The 21,288-nt window shown below is 36.6% G+C and overlaps 1 protein-coding gene across 8 annotated transcripts in view; it reads left to right on the top strand.

Moving 5' to 3' along the window:
• amph (amphiphysin) overlaps positions 1-21,288 on the top strand; it is a 111,086-nt gene that overhangs the window by 19,921 nt on the left and 69,877 nt on the right. For all 8 annotated transcript variants that reach the window (XM_015354457.2, XM_015354454.2, XM_015354461.2 and 5 more), the window contains exon 2: positions 8,469-8,549. In XM_015354457.2, coding sequence (XP_015209943.2) covers positions 8,469-8,549 — 81 coding nt within the window. The remainder of the gene's footprint in view (positions 1-8,468; positions 8,550-21,288) is intronic.

The following is a 21,288-nucleotide window of genomic DNA, read 5'->3' as shown; positions in this document are numbered from 1 at the left end:
AATGCCTGGTCATTTCTGTTGCAGAAGTATATTCAGTTTAATTTTACTCTATAGAGTTGGAGTTTCTTGATAATTTACAAAAATGCAAGCACTCACATAGCCTTCCGAGAACTTATTTGCAAGGTGGACCATGGAGTAAAAGATTACATTAAATAAAAAAAGGAATTTAACTTGCTGAGCTTCTTCAAAGAAATGTTATTTCTTATGACACTGCAGTGCTTTGGTTTTTAGAAAATGCAAATATAAATATAATTTAGGATACAAGCTTGTTTAAGACTTTGTGGTTTTGTATTTTTAGTCAAATTAATACTCTTTTTTTATTGTGGACTGTGGGGAATCAATATTAAAGTATGCTTATTTTAAAGTAAGACATGAAAGTTGTTCATTATGTAGGTCAAAACACATACAGTACAGTATGTATAGTACTTTTATATCCCATACGGTTTCACTGGTTTATGTTTGCAAACCTGGAAGGATTGCTTATAAACATCCTTTCTTGAACCTTTTTAAGTATTCAACAAGCATATTGTTGCAGGCAGAATATTGCACTCACCAAGGTCTCACTCTAGGGTTTCCGTGAAATTTCTTCTGAATGATAGGTATAAGGATAAAATATGTGATACTAAAGACAAAACTCAAATCTCTGATAAGAACATTTTTTCTAAATCGCAGCAGAAGTATCAAACATCAAACAGACTTTCACTCCTTTGATGGGCCATGTAACTGGAACAGAGAAGCCCAGCATGTTGACTTAATCTGGTACTATCTGGTTCATCTATTAGGAGTTGAGTGAAAACAGGGTCCTGAAGCAATATATATATATTCAAAAAGCACACAAAACCTACAAACTCATTCCTCACAGACTACTGTATTTGAACTCACATTTTATTGCACTTACCAATCTTCTTTATGAAGTAAGGGATACACCCTGCTTGATTTTCACTGTTTAAACTCCTGAATCAGTAAACCCCTTAAAACGAGGGTTCTTTAGACACTGTTACAATACGAATCAAGATATTCTCATGATTCTCTTTTAACCAGTTAAAAGACTGTATTGATTTCTTTCTAATTGGCTAAGTTTAGCTACCACTAGTTGCCCTGTAAAAATCACTTGTACCTCCTAATGAATCTGCTTGATCCAGTTGATGTACTTCCTCGCAGATCTAATGCTGATGATAAAAGCAATCAAACTCCTGTAGACAGATATTGATTTTATTTTAAATGTTTTTTTGGTCTCAACATTCTGATGCCCAGGTGGTATAGATGAATGATATTGTGCATTTGCAAGCTTGGTAACGCCTTTTTATTTGTAGCACTGCCTATGGTTTTTGACATTTGACATTTGTTCATTTTAACAAAATGTTTAGCATAACAATGGTATATCAGCACGAGCCAATTAGGGCATAATCTAGTCAGGCTTGTTGGCATTTGGGTTTATTGTTTAACTCCAAATCAAGTTGTTAGGATTTGGTTGATAGAGGCTGGTGACCCATGTTACATTGATGGAGAAAGAAATCACACCTTTGGTTGAGTATCCTAATTTTAACTCTGGGGCACCCTGTGGAATCGAACATAAATGATTTTACAGAACCATTTATTTAATCATATTTTATTGTATTATTGTTAACATTCTTTCTTTTCTGATGATTGAAGAGCCCGTTCTGGGAACAGTTTAAGGATATTTTTTTTCCATCCGACTGAAAAAATGGCAAAGTAATAAATGCTGAATGTTGATGAATGTGTATTGCAGTCATTATATATTTATATTTTTCATTAAGGTTATTGGTCTGAGTCCTGTAGACCAGTATACCAGACAGTAGCAATAAATATGTTTTTGCAATTTGAAATTTTCTATGCCTAGTGAGTATGTTTAAAAAATGAACCTGAGAATTGAAATATTTTGCATAACTAAGTTTTTATTGTTGCTGTTTTATTCCTGTTATTTATCACCAGGCAGCAAAATGTTGTTTCCACCTCTTAAGATGGAACTGCTTTAAACAAATGTCACCTTCTATTAAGTACCAGATATCAAAAGTGTTATTAAAAACCCTAGGACTTCTTCCAAAATCTCTATTATGATATTAGCAAAAGGTGACAGTTTTTCTGTCATACAAAATAGAGGATTTTTAATGTAGGGCATCCATGCTGTTACATTATTTTGTAGTCCCTTAATTATGCTTTTCACTATAAATCATTCTCTCTACTTCTATTTTAGGTTCAGTGGTTAGCATGACTGCCTTGCATTGCTGGGACCCTGGATTGAAATCCAGACCTGGGGTGCTATCTGTGTGAAGTTTGTATGTTCTTCCTGTTTCTTCTCACACAGTCCAAAAACATAATGGTGGGTTGATAGGCTTCTGGGAAAATTTGGCCTAGGTGTATGCCTGTGTATCGGCCCTTCAATAGACTGGTACCCTGTCCAGGGTGTACCCTGCCTTGTGCCTGTTGTTTACTGGGATAGGTTTCAGCTACCCTGCAACCCCGAACCGGTGGAAACAACTGGAAGAAGCAGTTAGAAAATGGATGGAAGGAATCAGGAATCAGCAAGGCCCTTCACAAAGTATTTACTTAATGTATGGTTAGTTGGTTTGTTACCGGGAATGAACCAGACTATTAAGTTAGGGGATTGCTATGTGATTTGTAAATCGTTTTTACGGCAAGATTGGACATCTCTGGTCCTTAAGAGCCAAAACTCGCATATTTTTTATTTTTAGTTATTTTTTCAACTTGCAATTTTTTTAAAACTTAAAATTGCCATTCCTGAAAGAGTTGATGCAGCCTTCTGATCTAGCCAGTCCACAGGAAGGCACGTAAGAAAGCTGTTTCCTTAGAACAATTTCCCCATTATTTTCCTTAAATCCTCTAAACCCTATCCTTCTGTTATAATGACATCCGACAAAAGGCATTTGTGAACAGAAAATATAGTAGAGTATCAGCTTGAGAGGGAAATACTTTAACGTCGATTTGGAAGGTGAATGGTTTTAAGGAATTGCACATGTTTCTCATTTAATCAGAATTGACTGAGCTGGTTATATTGATCGTTGGGGAGACCTGAAACAGAGCAGGGAGCTGCTGGCTTGAGAGTATGAGCAAGAATAACAGTCACTCTTCCTTCATAGCAATTCCAATCTCTGGGAGAAGTTAACTTTAGACAATGTTCCCACCTACTTTGGGAAACTTACCCTAGAATGGAGGAAAAGATTTTCATACTTTCTGGGTTCATCAGCTAATTTGTAGGCCAGATCACTGCAAAAATGCTGTACAAAATGTAACATTTTTCTAAAAAACATTAGTATTAGTCTGCATTAAATAATAGTAAATTCTGCCGCCTTCTATATGATCCTTGCAGGCTTTGGAAACCCACTGAAAGACAAAAAAAGAGAATGCCATCTTCCTAATGGGAATCAGTAAATCCTTGGGTCACTTTTGTCTTTAATCTGCATTACAACGAATAGCTCATGTCGTGCCCTCTGCAGCCAGAGGGCGCTCCTTCTCTGTCCTGTCTCTTGTTTCCGGTGCTTTGCTGTCCTTCCGGTGTTTCTCTCTCTCTGGGGCTATATATTTCTGGGTCTTTCATTTGTCTTTGCTCAGCATTGACGTTCGGATGTCCTGAAACCCGCCTAGCACCAGGTCGCTCCACGTCCGCTACCTGAGGGCATAGGTTTCTATACGGCACTCCCTGAACAGCTGAGCCCTGGCTAACCCCCGTCGCGCCGCTACGCATAGCGTCTTTTTGCTCTCCTGCCATTCTACGGTTCGTCCTTTCCGACATCCGTGACAGCTCAGGGAAAGTTTTAGTGTTTGCAAAAGTGTTTTGGCAGTTTTTCTAATTGGTGACGGTTGTACTGTACAACATAGTAGTTAATTCATCAGGAACAAAAATTCTGAAAGCTAAAAAGGCTTTTGCATCGATGTATCCATTTTTCAAAAAACAAAATTGTGCCCCCAACAATCACTGTTAAACTTTTATCTTTAAGACTTGAAATATAATTTCTAAAAAGATAAAGGGTGCATTTAAATATTATTTTAAATAGACTTGCATAGTCAATTCTTTGCAGAGGCTTGTGTCTAGGCTTGCACACAATACCATGCAGTTTAACACTTTGTTTCAACCTTGTAAAAAAGCTTGCAGAAATTGTACTTTATTTAATAACTGTAGACTTCCAAAAGTGTTTTGGCAAATTAACTTAACTTAATTAAGTTAACTAAATTAATTAACTGCTCATGCAAGACATGTACCAACACTCAATTTTGCTTCACTGCTGAAGAACAAGGCAAAAATAGAAACAATACAAATAACTTGTGTCACATTGTGAGGTCTGCTGTGTAGTTTGATAAAAGCATAATGACCTTGTAGCTAAACAAGGCTGGGCCTGATCAGTACTGGGACTCAAAAACCACAATGCTGCTTTAAGTGGTTTGGTGGACTCCCTCTGGACAAGAATTGCTAAACTAATTATCCAAGTATGGAGACAGGGGAACTTTGCTGTATAAGGTACCATAATGCAGATAAGATATTTGGCACACCTGCTATGCATCAGGGCAGTGGGGCTAGTTATGCCTAATGGCTGCTGCATGTCACCTGTGTCACCACTTGCTGTAGGTGGTTGTCCTTTATTTAAAGCTTGTTGGAAATGAAAAAAAAGCCATTTGAATGAAGGGATTGTCATTGAAGTAATTTTTAACCACTTGTAATACAGACACCAGCAAAACTATCACAATGGTGGAAAGGACATGCAATACACCTTTGTTAGTTCTGCTGCTGAAGGTGTGAACTATCACTTCAGATCCTAGCCTTGAGGCAGAAACAGCTGATACTTTTTTGAGCTAGACCTCAGCAAAAGCTGGCAACTGTCAGTCGCAATGCTAACAAAGAGAGCGTAGTGAAATAGAACTCAGTAGCATTTATTTTCAGTAGCCTTGAGTTGGAGAGCGGTCTCACAACGAATGCTTTCTCTATGTGACAACTATTATATCTCATGGAATAAGGAACAAAAAGCATTCCTATAATGGGAGCCCATGTTTTTCACAATTCATTTTATAGTGCAACATTTTAATTTGAGACATCAGCCTCAAAGGTTTCTGTTGTCAGTTACAAGAGAGTACTTATAGAGGAATATTCATCATAGTGCATTGTCACTGAATTCTACATTTTTATGTACATTGTTAGCTTTTTAAAGTGGAAATTTGACATTTGACTTGTTTTATCCATACAGTAAGTGTTCAGTCTGAGTATTTGTTTTGATTAAAAAATATTAACTTTCAAAAAATGTTTAAACAGCATTTGTAATTCAACAAAATGAGACCTTGTTGATGGGGGAAATACTTTTTCTAGGCAAGGTATAAATGAAAGTTTTTTCAGTATAAGAACAGAGGCTTACCTCAGTGATGGGTGTATCTGAAGTACAGTATAATTTGCCATATTTAAGAGCAAGAAAATGGATGTTTAATAGCTAAAAATATTTTTGTTTTGCTTAACCTGGTGGATGATTTTGTATATCTAATGTTTGAAGACAGAATATTACTTAATAATCCGAGAGTCCTTCATCTCTTTCATCTAGTTTCTAATGAATCCAATAAACAGATTAAATATATAAGGAACAAGTAATAGGTTTATTCCATGCTGAAAAAAAGAAGAAAGAGAACACAATGTTTCGGCCGTGGAGCCTTCTTCAGGTGTGGACCTGAAGAAGGCTCCACGGCCGAAACGTTGTGTTCTCTTTCTTCTTTTTTTCAGCATGGAATAAACCTATTACTTGTTCCTTTGCAGCCTACGCATGCTGACGCAGCTACCCACCAGATTAAATATATAGAGATATTACAATATTTACCTAGCTGAGGGAGTAGCAGCCTATTTGCGAGGATAAGGCTGCCCAAACCAACCTCTCTCTTGTGAGGAAAGAGCTGGGTACTGTAGCTGCTGCTATACACATAGGCAAGCGAAAGTGTGTGAGACTCAATGGTAATTGTTTTTGTGAACTGTGTGGTTAATTCCTTTTTTAAGATACCTTCACAGCTTGAAAAATTAGCAAAAAAGCGTCAGGCAATAAATATAGTTCTGTGGAGCAAATGGGAAGGAAGATGAAAGACACCATGCCCTTTGTAATCGAGCCCATTATTCCTTATTATGCCTCCAGTTCTTACCTGACAATATACTTCTGTTGGATTTTGCTTCTTGAAGTACTGTGCTTCACTGTCTGCAGCTGTGGTTTCTCAGGTCAGATCTCTTCAGCAGAAGAATGATTCTTTGGCTTGAGTGTCTTTTTCATGATGTTTCCTCTGCTATTAAGTCTAAATAATTCTGTGAGAGCTTCTAAAGCATTTTCATAGCATTTTCACGCAATTACAATTCTAATTAGAATTACCCATGAATAACCTGATGACATCATGTACTGTACGTTCCACAGAAACTGAAATTTATTTTTGTAGTTTCTAACAGCAGAAAATCTCAGGTTTTTATTTTTATAACACCGGGGGGCTGGCTATTTGTGAAGGCATCTTTTATAGGTGGGGTTTTAAGGGATATGACAGTTTTTTAATACAAATATCATTTTTGCATCCTCATGTCTGTTTTCCAGTCTAGGAGCAATGGTGTGTGTTTCTGTCTGTAATCTGTGTCTTGTGTCTGTTGCTTACTGGGATGGGTTCTGGCTTCCCCATGACCTGGTATTGGATAAAGAGGTTAGATAATGGATTAATGGACATCTATTCTACTTGATTTCATTATTTTACAGATGTTGTTGATGGAGTACCGCATTCTTGCAATGTAAAAATTAAAGTAAAGTCACAGAACAACCACCCTAGTTCAAGTAAATCTAAATCTGAAATGGAACACATCCAAGAATGTTTAAAGTAAAAGATAATTTCAGGATGAACATTAGACATGATTTTTAATGACTGTATTTGCTATTTGTTTCTGTGTTGAGACTATAGGAAAAAATCGAATTGTCTGTTATTGTTAATGATCTCAATTCTGAAAGTCTTATGTTTTTTAAGTCTTTCAGCCTTGACAAATACAACTTTATTGAACATTATTGAACAGAGGAGATGTGCTTCTCAAGTCGTTGACTGCACTCAGATTTAGTCTTTTTTTTCATTCAGTTCATCTGGTTTTCCTTATTAACTTTTCATTTACATCCCAAAGAAGCTGTCAAGCATAAATGAAGGGAGCTCTAGGCTGCTGATTGCAAGCCCATCCTGGTCGTCATGCTCAGATTGTAGAGCCAGAAAAAAACTAAATAAAGCACAGCAATCAAGCTAAATTCCATTAGTGCTGCTCCCAGGCCAGTTAATACATGGTATATGTCCACAAATTCAGTCATGCTAACACTTACCAATATAGCTTTGGCAAGTATAAGGATTTCAGTATAATTACAGTGAGGCTGCAGTCACTTAATAATCTTATTTTAATAAATCTCTGTCTCTATATATGCAGATACTGTGGTGGACAGGAGATAAGTCTGCAAAACAAGGTCTCCAAACTCTTTGTGATGCTTTATTGCAGACATTTTGAAGGAGATTGAAATGGGGTGAAAAAAAAACTTTTTGTTCTAATATAATGTTATACATAAGTGGAATTACCCCAGAATACAATGTACAGTATGTAATATTTTACTTCATAATTCAAATTAAACTTATCACAATATAATATGCTTCAATGTAAATACAAATTGTTTCACTGTCTGCCTGGTAGTGTAGCAGATCCTCCTGTCAGGTAATGTGATTTTGGAGCACCAATGTACAGTACATACAAAGTAGGTTTTCTAGTGTAAGGATAGCAATTATTGAGCTGAGGTTGGACCAATCCAACTTTTTACCGTACCTGCCTGAGTTTGGTCACTGGCAGATCATGTTTGGCCTGAGGCCGAGACTGAAGCAAGAGTTTGTAGATGATTGGACACAGTTACTGTATTTTAAGTGCCTTATCAGAATAATTAAGAATTATCCATTCTTTTGGGTAATTTATCCAACTTTGTGTCTCACTCCCAGAGACTTTATCATTCTAACTTCCTGGGAGTAGATTCTGTCTAGTCCTGTTCTCTTTTTTTTAGTGTGAGAAATCACTTCACTGCAGATGCAGTTTATTTATCTAACTGCCAGAGGCTGAATGTTATTTTGTTTCTTTAGTGTTTACTCACTATTCTCAGCAGTCTGAACAGAGCTCATCACTCCAGATTTTGCAGTTACATCACTGTAGTTAGTAGCTAACGTCTGAAAGTTTCAAAAGGATGCATCAATTTTATTTGGTAATATGGTGTTCAATTAATAATTGTATTGATTGTTTCTTAATTTCTCTCCTTTGGAGTTTCATAACACCCTTTCGTTGTAGTTCCCACAGATCTACAGCAAGCCTAGCAGATTTGCCTGAAAAAAATAGCCCAAAACGTTGTAACTATGTTTAGGCATTGTTGTTGTGCAGTTCATCTTGAAAGGAGAACATAAAGACACAATTTCTTTCTTTTTTTCAGGTGCTGCAAAAGTTGGGGAAAGCTGATGAAACGAAAGATGAACAGTTTGAACAGTTTGTCCAGAACTTTAAAAAACAGGAGGTAGGACGTTTTGTGTCAAGCATCATTTTGGAGACTATTGTGCATGTAATAAAGTGAAAAATCTAAAACAAATGTTTGCTTTTTTGAAGGAAGGATTTATAGCAATACAGTAGTTGTCATTGTACCATAATTAGAAGTGAGCATTTTTAATTGGTGACATTTTGACTGATGGACTACCATTCACCACTTTCTAATCCCATAATGCAACACTGTGCAGACAGTATCCGATTCTATTTAGAACCAACATTTAAGCCTGGCTTATGGCTCATATTTCCCAAAGTTACAAAAAACTTAAGGGAGGATTAATCCAAGAAGGATCTGTGTTTCCATGAAGTTATGGACAGTTTATAGTTTCAGATGAGACTATAAATATTTTTTCAGCTGGGCTGTTCATGAAATATTAGTGTATGTTTAACATAGGTACTTTTTGTTAGAAATTGTGCCCCATGATTTACAGTGCTTACTGCATTTTCCTTGGAAAAGTGAATACCTTGCATTGCATGAGAAGAAGGCAAACAGGCATCCCAGACTTTGAACACATTTACAAAAATTAACATTAATTTGCCTTGCAGCCCCTGGTGTTTAATTTTTTATCAAATAAATTACTGTTTGTTCTAGATTCAGTTTTTGGCAACAGACCACTACAAAATCCTATGAAGCATTTATATGCCATCACACTATTCAGAAATTTGTTTAAATTAAAAAAACAACACAACAACATGGTACAGTATTAATGAAGTATTTTGGAATTTTAAGTTTAAAAGCCTTTGATGCAGTTACAATATTTGATTTTGCATTTGTAACATCAATATTGTTTTTTGTTTGCTAAACCTTTTAAAACATGTTTTATGGATTTCACGGCTTGTGTCGAAACTTTATGGAATGCTGAACAGACGGATGCTTTCTGTACAAATTGACATCTAATACTTCATTCTGACATTATTAGTTTATGCTTATTCGTAAAAAAAAATTATTTAAAAAAACCATCATTATAGAGTCAAAACTGGAGGTGTTTTCAGAGCCAAACCTTCAAAAACATGACATTCTTAACAGTATAAGGATATGAGATAGGTGGAGGTTTTACTGAGGATGTTGTATATGTAATATCACAATATGTTGGCCACAGTGTCCTGTGAGTCTTTATACAAATAAAGACCTAATAATTAAATGTTAAAACGGTTGCTTTAATAAAAATCCAGAATCATATTTTCTGAAATGTAAAAAGAGTAGGTCCTTATTATCCTTTATTTATTCTTTTTATCCTTATTATTTGTTTTTAAACAAACTTAGAGATAATAATAGTATTAAAGGATTCATAGGATTCCTATTTACTGTTTAATGCAAGGGTTTGTTATGCATTAAGGGAAGCTCTATTTACTGTCCTACTGCTTGTTCATTAATAAAACATTGTGGCGTTGCAGGCATTAAATGGTGTGTATTTGCCATGCCACTTTAGCTTGCAGTTCCTTGAGGAAGTTGTCAGGAAAGCCAGTAGATCTCTGAAACCATGAGAAATTGTAATGAATGCAGAAATAAAGACTTCAATATCTACAGCATGGTGTCAGAAGCAACAGAAGGAAACAATTACAATGGCAATTTCTGGCAGACCCGGGATTATATTTAAGACAAAACAGTGAACCCTCAAAATCCTCCTAAATTTGTGGTTCAACCTTTTGGTTTTTGTTCTTTTATACATAGAGTCCAACATAAATACAGTATGCCAGTCTCAGCCACAATATCTGTTAAATCTAATTTAGCTTTCTCAACCAGAATTGCCCTGCTATTTTTAGCTTTCTGAATTCAGTACTCAAATGCTCTGTAAATGTAAGAACCCTGTTAATATATGAGCATACAGCACAAACAGAATAACAAGCATTAAATCAGTAGAGGCAGTTGGAGATTTGGTGACAGCATTGCTAAGGCAGTGAAGCTGAGGTCCCCTGGAGTCAGAGGGGTTAGTCACTGGGTATCGCCTGGGAGAAGAAGAAACTAAAATAGCATTTGGCCTGCTGTGTGTGAAAATTATACATTTTTTCAATTTCTACATTCTTAATCTTTCTTGAGGTTCCAGTGGTGTGTCAGAGAATTGAGCAATGAATGGTTGGTTTTCTTAATATAATTTTCTTAATCTGTTATTTTATATATCAGCTTTAAGGGAAGCATCTCAAAGTGCTTGACAGTTCAAACAAAATAACACAATTTATAAAATTTACAGATAATTGCATACGTAATGTAGGTACTGAGGTCCCAAGCCATGTAGAGCCTTATACAGTGTAGGTGAACATCAGGATTTTGAAATCTACTCAGAACCCTATAAGAAGCCAGTGCAAGGACTCCAGGATAAGTGCAACGTGATCGTTTGCGTGTGACTTGATCAGGTTGGCTGAACACATTGAATTTTTAAGTTATTCTTATTTATTATATTTATTTCATATTTTATAATTCATATTTTTACGTCCTTACTTATTTTTACTATTTGTTATATGTATAAATTAAAAAAATGGTAAGACAATTGGTTTTCAAATCAATCTACACTTACAATAAGTTGTGCTTTCACTTATAACCCCTGGAAGTTGACCACTGCGCTTTGTTTTTTACTCTTATTTAATGTTCCAGGCTATTGGTATATTTGTTTAAAATGTTGTCACCAGTTAGACCAAAGAATGGTGTTAGATGCAAAATTATACTGACTGTCTCACCTATATATTTTTATGCTGCTAAGAATCCACATTCAATTGTATTTATTGGTAAAGGTGATGGTATCATAATGACTGGAAACCTCCAGCATGGACAGAATATGCAGCAGTGGGTCTCTCTCATTGAAATGTATCATGGTTTATGGTGCACAGAGTATTTACAGTTCGCCAGATACGGTGTGACTCAGCAAAGGCCCTGAAGGTTTAGCTTCCTCGTAGAGCATTACAGAAGCTACTGAACCGAGGGTAGACAAGTTACAATGTTTGAGATGGAGAATCTCTCAGAAGAGAACAATCAGATTGAGACAAGAGAAACAGTGTGTATGAACAGTACATAAGACTTTAACATTTTAAAATGATGGTGGTCAGGAATACAAACACAGAGGAGTCAAGGACAGCAGTATGGAATGTGGAATGTAGGCAGGTGAAATGTCAAATTGCAAACTTGCGATAAATTCCTCAGACTGATGAGAACCATCTTCACGTGAATGTCCTTGGATGTTCTCTTAGGTAGGTAGTTGTAGGCAAACTGTAAACAGCAAGACTGTCTGTTTGGCATGCCTAATTCCAAAAATGTGATCCCAGTAGCAGTACATGATGTTTCTGTCTTGAAACAGTGAGTTTATCTGATTTGGGCTATGCAAAGAGAATGTGTTTTCTCCTCCTTGTTCCCAGCATAGCAATGATTTGAAGCAATGAAGTATGTCATGAAAAATAGCCATGTTTTGTTAAACTGGTTTTAAGTTATGCGTTGTGTTCATTTGGAATTTGTCTTCATTATGATACAAAATATAAGAAATTAATCCGCTAACAGCCTTGCAGCTGGAGTGCTATCTGTGTGGAGTTTGCATGTTTTCCTTATTCGAGTGGATTTCCCCTCACAGTCCAAAAACATATTTGTACTGTAGGTTCATTGGCTTTTGGGAATATTGGTCCTGGTGTGAGTGTGTGCACATCTGTCTCTATTTCTACTATGTGATAGACTGCCATCCCATCCAGGCTGTAGTCTGATTTGTGCCAGTTGCTTGCCGAGTTAGGCTCTGGCTCCCCCATGAACCTGTGTTGGATTATAGGTTAGGAAATGGTGATATTTTGGGGGCATGCCTACAGCACAATAGTTAGCAATCACAGGCTATATGATTGCTGTCTGGCAGCACCAAGCATGATAATCCAATTGGCCAGCAATGTGTCTAGGAAAAAAAAACAACCAATAAGACGAAAGTGAAAGATGAATGCACTTCTGTAAGGCACTGTTTTAGAGAATATCAGCATGTTTGTTTGATAATGTGGTTGAGTCCCCAAGAGTCTAACAATTTACTACTGCAGCTCATGGAACAGAGTTCTAGTATTTGCCAGTAATCTATTTACTCTCCCAGGTATTTTAGCCAAAAAATGAGTTTATTTTCTTCCTTATTGGGGTCTTGTTAAGATGAATGAGAGTGGTCTCGATTTCCCTCGAGATTCTGCATCCAGCAGTCTTCAAAGAGCCAGGTCTTTGTGCTGTATAACTCTTCTCAGATCTCACAGAGTCATTTCAAAGTTTGGCTATGTATATTTTGATATTTAATAACAAACAGCTTGTTATAAAGCTTGAGAAGATAACTAAATGGTTAAGCTGTCCCAGAATTTATCATCAAATGTTGTCTCATTAGGAAAACAGTAATATAGAGTTTTTTTCTCAAATAGAAGAATAGTGTTGAAAATAACCAGTGGCTTAGAGCAAAAACTAGCAGAATTATTTTCAGATTTCAAACCTGTTGTTTTTTTATTCTGTACAACCTTTGTTGGTGGATTTTCTTTAAATGAACAACTCAAGATAAATTCAATATGAATAAAAAGTTTTGATTTCTAGAATTCTCTGTCAATAATGAAAAATGTAGTAATATTTTTTGTTAATTTACAATTAAGATTTATAAATACACTTTTATGAAAAAATAATACTTGCTATCATGATTATTCCTCCTCTTTTAATTCAGGTATTGCAATGATGCTTTGTCGCATGCTTTGTCAGATGGAGAACAAATATCAAGTCACGGTTTTACTGTTTTGCTCAGTTCATTTTAGAATTTTTTTTTCCCAAAACAGTCAGTTTTAAATTGACCTTGCACAAATATTTCTGCCTAGATTATAAACTGTAACACTTGTAACTTAGTCTCTAATGAATGGAATCACAGAAGATTCCTTTGGTTTATAAGTCAAGGCCTGTCTGAAATATTGCTATATTTTAATTACAATGAAACCTTTTCAAAAATGAAAATCCTCTGAACATATGAATTAGTGAAAAACAGCTTTTGACCAAGCGCATATATACAGCTTCTATGTGTTTGAGAAAGTCTTTTAGAAGGGATCATAGCTGCAGCTGACATTGATTGAACATCCTGGAGTCAATGAGTAAAGATTGACCGAAGGAGTTAACATTGTATTTCCAGTTGAAGGTGTTCTTAGTTGATTGGGCACTGTGTCACAATGGTAGTGAGATTGTTTTTTGTAAGATGATAAAGGCCTTACTGTGATGTACTGGCACCCTGTCCAGGGTGTACCCTGCCTTGTGCTCGTTGCTTGGCGGGTAGGCTCTGGCTTCCCGCTACACCATATGCTATAAAGCAGTTTGGCAAATGACATGACATGATAAAGGCCTTATTTTTATCTAACCACAATTTTCGGTTTATGGAAACTCACAAAATTCTGTGAGTTCCTGAATTAAGAGAAAGGCATTTTTTAATTTATTATATAACATCATAAATTGATTATGTTATAATATTTTGACTGTTTTCAGACTAAGCTTGAAACTAACCTAACAGACACATTTGGTTAAATGTCAATAGCAGAAATACTGGTTTGCTCATAGTTTCTAGCTTACAGTTTTCTGGTCCAGCTCTGCTGTATTTGAACTTGTGGTTGGTATCAGTAAATTTCACTGACATGACAGATCAATGTGTTGTGCACTGAACAGACGGTGGATCCACTTGACTCCGTACACACAGTGCCATGTGGCAGGCTCAATTCATTTTACTGAGGTTAATGAGACTTATGAGACCTTATGAGACTCAATGTTAAGTGTTAATAGAAAAAAAAAGAAGATCACAAATTATAAACAGCCAATTGACTACAGTCACTGCTATGGACACAAGCCAGGGGACGGAAGTGTAAACTACTGTTCGAGCAAGTTCTGCTGCAGGAATGGCTGATTAAGATTCTTAGATTCTTAGATCAACCACTAAAAAACCAAAGGTGCTAGAGGGGCTAAGTGGTCCCTCTCCTTAGTAACCATTCTTTTGTTCTTAAATACTGTGACCACTTGAATTGAGGAGGAGGGGGGGGTTGGTAAGTTTGTGAAGGAAAGTGGAATTTATCCAGAACACCAGGATTTAACACCACTGTTCTTACAATGTTATGATGATCTTACGATGTGCCATGGGGTACTTAATGACTGAGTAATCAGAAGCTTCGTTAAGCCAATACTCAATAAAAAATCATAAAGTGCTTCTTGGGTGTCGTTATTCCATGTGAAATCTAGAAACTCCATATACAGTATATTAAAAATGGCTTCTTAAGTGTTGTGCTTGTTGATAGTTCTGATCAAAGTGGACATTGATATATTTATTGCCAATGCCATAACCAAATGTATAGCATTGGCAATGGTATTACATTACCATTACATAACCCCCAGAAATGATAAGGAATTGCAGAAGCTTCCAATAAATGAGAGGAGAACATGATGACACCTTTTTGTAGGAGATTCAGAATTATTTCAAAAACTTTGACAAAGGTTGACAATAGTCCTGGTTCAATCAAGTTCCCCGGTTAATCTTTAAAAATAGATATGTCCATTTCTGTACACCCTGTCTTTGTATTGTCATTTCTACCGGTTCTACTCAGTCTGAATTTCCTGAAGCACAAAAATTACATTTCCAGCAATCAGAGCAGTTCTATTCCTTTGTGCTGTTCTTTTAAACCAATGCACAGTACTTTACAGCACTGATTACAAACTCTTTGTTAATTTAAACCACCCTTTTCCAGAAGCAAGTTAGCTTTTGGAGAAAATTAGAAATAACATTTTTTTCTTTTAAAATCCCATGCAGACATGTCACATAATCAAAAAATGTAAATGGGATTAGCACAATTTTGTAATAACAAAATATGTACAATGAATATGCATGATGACCTATTAAAACCAATGAAATCAATGCTGAAGAACAATTTTTAGTACAGTAACTTGATGTTTTGGTTGAAGAAATATCAGATGGAAGTGTTTTTACAGAATTTTAGCTTTAATTAAGTGAAATTCTTCTTTAATTACATAGAATGAATAGGAGTATTTTGTACAAAAACCTGTCAGCACCATGGGGAAAAATCATTGTGTTTAAACAAGATAATATTGCTTTTTAATGAGATAGTGCTGCTGATACATCTCCAGCAACAGGACTCTTAATATTGCATAACATACAGTAAATGTATTACTCTTTTGGCTATGGCTTCTTTGCCAGCATGAATTGTTTTTTGTTTGACAATCCCCTACTGTATGTCTACATATTCATGTACAGTATATGCAAACTGAAACAGAAATCCTGTGCCTTCTCCCTTCAAATAACGTTTCCTGTATTTTTCTGTGTGATTCCAAAATCAAATGTATTTGATGTAAGTATCGGCTAAAAGCTTTTGAGATTATAGTACATAAATATTCAACAATTGACCAACAGTAGGTATACTGTATATCATATACAGTAAGTAAATGTATTTGGTTAAATGTTTTAACATTAGACAAAAACTTATCAATAGTACACGTTTCTTCTGTTTCACAAGAAAAATAAAATACATTTGTAAAGTTGTGTCATTTCTGCTTTACACAAAAATGGTGAAAACACATCCGTTTAATCCATAAATGCTCAATCACAAGGTGTTAAATTTCATGTATACAAATGACATTACACGTGCTCTTTTAGAATAGTTAATTTGCCACAGAGGACAGTGAAGATATTTTTTCTGTTGTTAGTGACAATGCTATTTTGCATGGGACAATATAATTGCTGATACTGTAAACTGCAAAATTATAATATACTGTGTAATGCAGTATTGTTTAGGAAGTATTTAGCGTATTTTAATGCAATGTTAGCTTGCTTAAATACAGTGAGTATTGTGTTTAAAATCAATACTATGTCATTTACAGGACATAAAATGTTTATGTAAGCTTTACCATCCATTTCCTTTAGGACACAATTCTTTCAACAAATTTCCAAAATTCATCCACTCTTTAAGTATTTACAGTATGGTATTCAGACACTGATTGGTTAGAGTTATGTAACAGTCCACTGTATATTGTACTATAGAGAACAATTTAATTTTCCTTCAAATGGAAAGGCTTCATAATATTTAAATACAGACTGAGATCACATGATTATGTAACAGACTTGGATAACCTCTTCAGAAAACCTGAAACTCTGGTATGACCATAATTATCATGCAGATTAATTCATTGTCCAGGTGTGCAGACAGAGACACAGTACTTGCACTTGCAATTGGGATTCATTAAAAAGCTGGCTTACTCTGCGGGGCCTACGTTTATCTGACAGATACCTGATGGGAGACAAAACAGAATTTGCTTAACACATTTTCATTTTGCATGTATTACTTTTCTTTTTTTCACTGAAGAAATAGATGAGTGAAAATATACTATATTGCTTGATTGGTTTATTAAAGCCCTAAAGCATTTGTTATCATTTTAGATTAGGAGAATACACCAGGTTGATTGTATAGTTGGGTGACATGGTGGCATAGTTGTTAGCATTGCTGTTTCCCAGCTTTGGGGACTTGGGGTTCTGTCTGCATGGAGTTTGTATGGTCTCCCCATGTTCACATGGGTTTATTCCAGGTGTTCCACATTCCTCACACAGTCCAAAGACATATACTGGTAGATTAACTGGCTTCCAGGTGTCACGAGGAGTTCAGGAGCCTATCCAGACGGTATAATCCAGAAGTGACTGGAAAAAGACTTCAAGGAAACACAGCAGGAACGGGACGTGATGACTGACAGGGTGGTGTGACGGCTGTGATCTGATGCTAAGGTGGCTAAGGCAAACAAGTCCTAAGGTAGTCCAAAGGGAAACCGGGGCTCAGTCCAGGGTCCAGGTGCCGGGAGATCCAATCCGAGACAGACAAAATTAAAACCAGAACGGGATCCGGAACAGGAACAGGGACAGGGAACCAGGAGGATGAAAACAGTAACGAGGCCAGGCGCTCTGAGCCCTGGACTCAGCAGGTCTGGACGCTGTGATGAAGCCTATGCCATCGGGTCTCTCCAGGACCCACTGGTTGGTGGGTTTTCCAATGCGGAGCTGGGAATAGCGAGAGCGCCAGGCATTAATACAGGAGACAAACGGGGCAGGCGCATGTACTCAACTAAAATACGAAAGGGCTGCAAAGGACTGGCATCCTGTCCAAGGTATATCTTGGTTCGTACCTGTTGCTTGCCGAGTTAGGCTTCGCTGCCCCCTGTTGTGAAAAAAGCAGGAAAGAAAATAGATGGATTGTATGATGTAGGAAAGCCTTTAAATGAGGAAAGATGAAGTCCATACCAGGGCCAAAGTGTCAAAGCTCATACAGGTACCAGTTCCTGTAGTGTTAATCTTACTAGAGAGCATGCGACTCCATCCCTGGATGGGGCATTATTCTATTGCACAGATTCTACTCCAGCAGTTCTGGCCCCACTTCCCATTCAGCTGGGTAGACTGGAGCAACTAGCATAATGTACCTTATTCGAGTGTCTGCAGCAGGGACTTGAGCTCCCAACTTGTTGGTCATTAATCCATAGGCTTACCCACTATGCTATGACACCTCCCAAGGTAAAGACTGCATGACATGTATTTTGTCTGTAAATTTGGAAGTGCTGGTTATTTCTGTTTCTTATCCCCCTGCATTTTGGGTTTTGAGTCTCATACTAACATGGGATGTCAAACAGGGGGGTATCCCAGAGCACAGTCATGTATGCAAGTGAGTATCACATGGGTGATTAGGGAACTGGTGATGACTGTGACTGAGGGACTTTGCTGTTACCACAACGTGTTATTTCAGCATTATGCGTTTTAATGTTTGGTGTCAGGAAGGAATTTAATAATCTATTTTGTAAATGTTGTTCCCACTCCTGAATCCACTGATGCTTTGCCTAAAAGATACATCACTAATTGAGTTGTACAAATTTGTCTTGTTTTCGCATACAGGGTTAGCGACTTTTAATGGCCTCAACCACAAAATGACTTGTTAATGTAAATATTCAGACCTAATATTGTTAATTCAAAAATTTTAATCACTAGAAAAATCTAGTTCTAAATCTAAAATTCTTAAAACTGAACAAAAAAATCAAGGTTACTTAGCACCGCTAGGCTGGACTCTAAATTTCTGCTTAACAGAATTAATAAGAGTTCTAAATGCCACACTAATGAATATTCATCTATCCACTCAGTTTATAACCACTTAATCCATTTCAGGGCTGTGAGGGAGCTGTAGTCTGTCTTGGCAAGCAACGGGCTAAAGACAGAACACTTCCTGGACGAGACGCCAGTCCATCGCAGGGCAGACACACAGACACAAACACTCACAACCAGACCAATTTCACCAGACAGAAGTTAACCAAACAATATCTCTTTGGACTGTGGGAGAAAACCAGAGCACCTGGGGGAAACCCACAAACTCAGCATCCCAGGTGTGGAATTGAACTAAGGGCCCCTGCAATAACAGGCAGCCATGTTAACCACTGCACCACCATGCTGCCAAATAAGTATTCAAGCAAACACAATTGTTGACAAACATATACACAAAAAGAAATATGCTTCTCACTATAGTATGTGAAAGAAAATTATTCAGTTCCATTTATTTGTATATAACACCTTTGGGCATGCAAACATTACACAATTAAAAAAAGGAATAAATGAATAAGGGTATTAATCCATCCATCATGTCTTCTGTATGTCAGTACTCCATGCAGATCTCTGTACACCAGCAAAATCCTCTTAAACGATAGCTACTGTATATCCACAATGTCCCTCTTGGATCCATGGCAGTGATGCAACATCCAACTGAGATGATCCGGACATTTGGGGAGGAGAATAGAATAGTTTGGTCTGAACAGATGTATCTACCTGGAAGGCCAACACTGAGACATGCAATAGCATGTACAGCAGCACCAGCAGCCATTGTTGCAGCAGGCTCGGCTGAAGTAATACAGTAGGTTTTTAGTCTGGATTTGAATACTGAGATTGACTCGGCATCCTGAACATGGGGTGGGAGACTGTTCCATAAGCTAGGGGCCCTGTAACTAAAGGCTTTAGCACCAACTGTTTTTTTTTATTAATGCGTGGAATATGAAGAAGACCTGCATTTGGTGATCTATGCGGGTGCTCCTTGATAGTAGGGCATTGCATTAGTCTAACCTGCTGTATACAAGAGCATGTACCGTATTAATTTCTATGTGTCTTGAGTGGAGAGAAACTGCCTTAGTTTTGCAATATTTCTTAACTTTAGGAAGCATGTTTTCAATACTGTTTTCACATGAGAGTTAAACGAGAGCTTTGTTTCTAATATGACGCCTAGGTTAGGTGCTGAGTCTTTGAGGCAAATTTTTAAATCCTCTGAGTTAAGTGCTGAAGTAATAGTAGTCCTATCAATATTGTTGCCTCCAAACAACAGAACCTCAGTTTTTATCAGAGTTGACTAACAAAATGTTTATGTAGGTGATTTGTTATTTATGCATGAGGACTGTAACAACAGAATGGTGTTGGCTACTTGGTGTCCCTCAGGTACTGAAGAGGCATGATCTGAACACTTCACTACTAATAACTACATCAACCCAGGGGCTTGCTTAAGGGGACAGACTGAACTGTCTGTTTTAGTCTGTTTAGTGTGTTTTGTATAGGCAGATCATCCAATGTTTGGAAGCTTACAAAAAGGTTTTTCGCATTAGATGGTTGCATTTTGAGAGTTGAATTATCAGTGGTTTAAAGAAGCATTTTGCCTGCATTTTTTGAATTCCACAGATACCATCAGCATACAGCTGTCAGAAGTTCCTGACAATCGCGCTGATAAATCTAATTTTGTTTCAGTCTTTCTAGGTTTATAGCTCAAAAACCTGCACCTGCTGTATTTTCTGATGTACAAAATCTCCTGGCTTGTTTAAAATGTGACCATGTCTTATTGTAAAATATGTTGGCTTTGGCAGTCCGTACTGTATAAGTATTCTAGGTATATTAATACCTAGGCTTACAACATGAAGTTTCCAGGACATCCCTTGGTGTGAACAACAAGCATAGTAGATGAACACCTGATTGGTGATTAAACTCCAATGCAGCCCTTGTTCTGTTTTTTGTTGATGCTTTATAATTGTTTTTATCAAACGTCTCTGATGAATACGTTTAATGCTAAACATTGTTCAGTTTTTCTCATTGAAATTGTGTTCCTCATCATGCCATGGAAGTCTGAAGCCAGGATACAATTTACTATGTCTCTCAGTAATGAATAAGTGATCAAGGTTAACCGATTAAATGTTTCTTTGTTCTGTTCTCTGCTTGGCTGTAAATAGTGTCTAATTCAGTTAGCACTGAATCTACAGATTGCATGAATGTTGCTGAGCTTTTCTGAGTTTCTGACAGATGAAATAAATTGGTGACAGCTTGAACTCAATAATGTAATAATGCTGGGGAACAGTATTTAAATTAGCCTTTCAAGAACAAGAAAGTGAGGCCAAGCTTGGTCAATTGAATTCCTTTGTAGAAGAATTATTCTAACTTTTTATACCATTTAATTACTTAGGGCAGTGTTGTCAAACTTATTTGCTGTGGCAGACCAGATTTGATTTAAATGTACTGTAAATATAAGACCTATACTATAAATTAAAAATTCTAGGTACAGCTATCAAATAGTAGTATTTATTTGTAGTATTTAGCTTTTTTGTTGTTTATTTTAAAAAGAAGTATATTTGTATTCTTAGTATTTCTTCAATAGATGCCACAGGGAGCACTGTGTATGTGGGACTGTTACAGTAACATCAGCAAGAG

This window comes from Lepisosteus oculatus, chromosome 6, assembly GCF_040954835.1.
Source record: "Lepisosteus oculatus isolate fLepOcu1 chromosome 6, fLepOcu1.hap2, whole genome shotgun sequence".
Lineage (NCBI taxonomy): Eukaryota > Metazoa > Chordata > Actinopteri > Semionotiformes > Lepisosteidae > Lepisosteus > Lepisosteus oculatus.
This window is presented reverse-complemented; position numbering and strand designations above follow the sequence as displayed.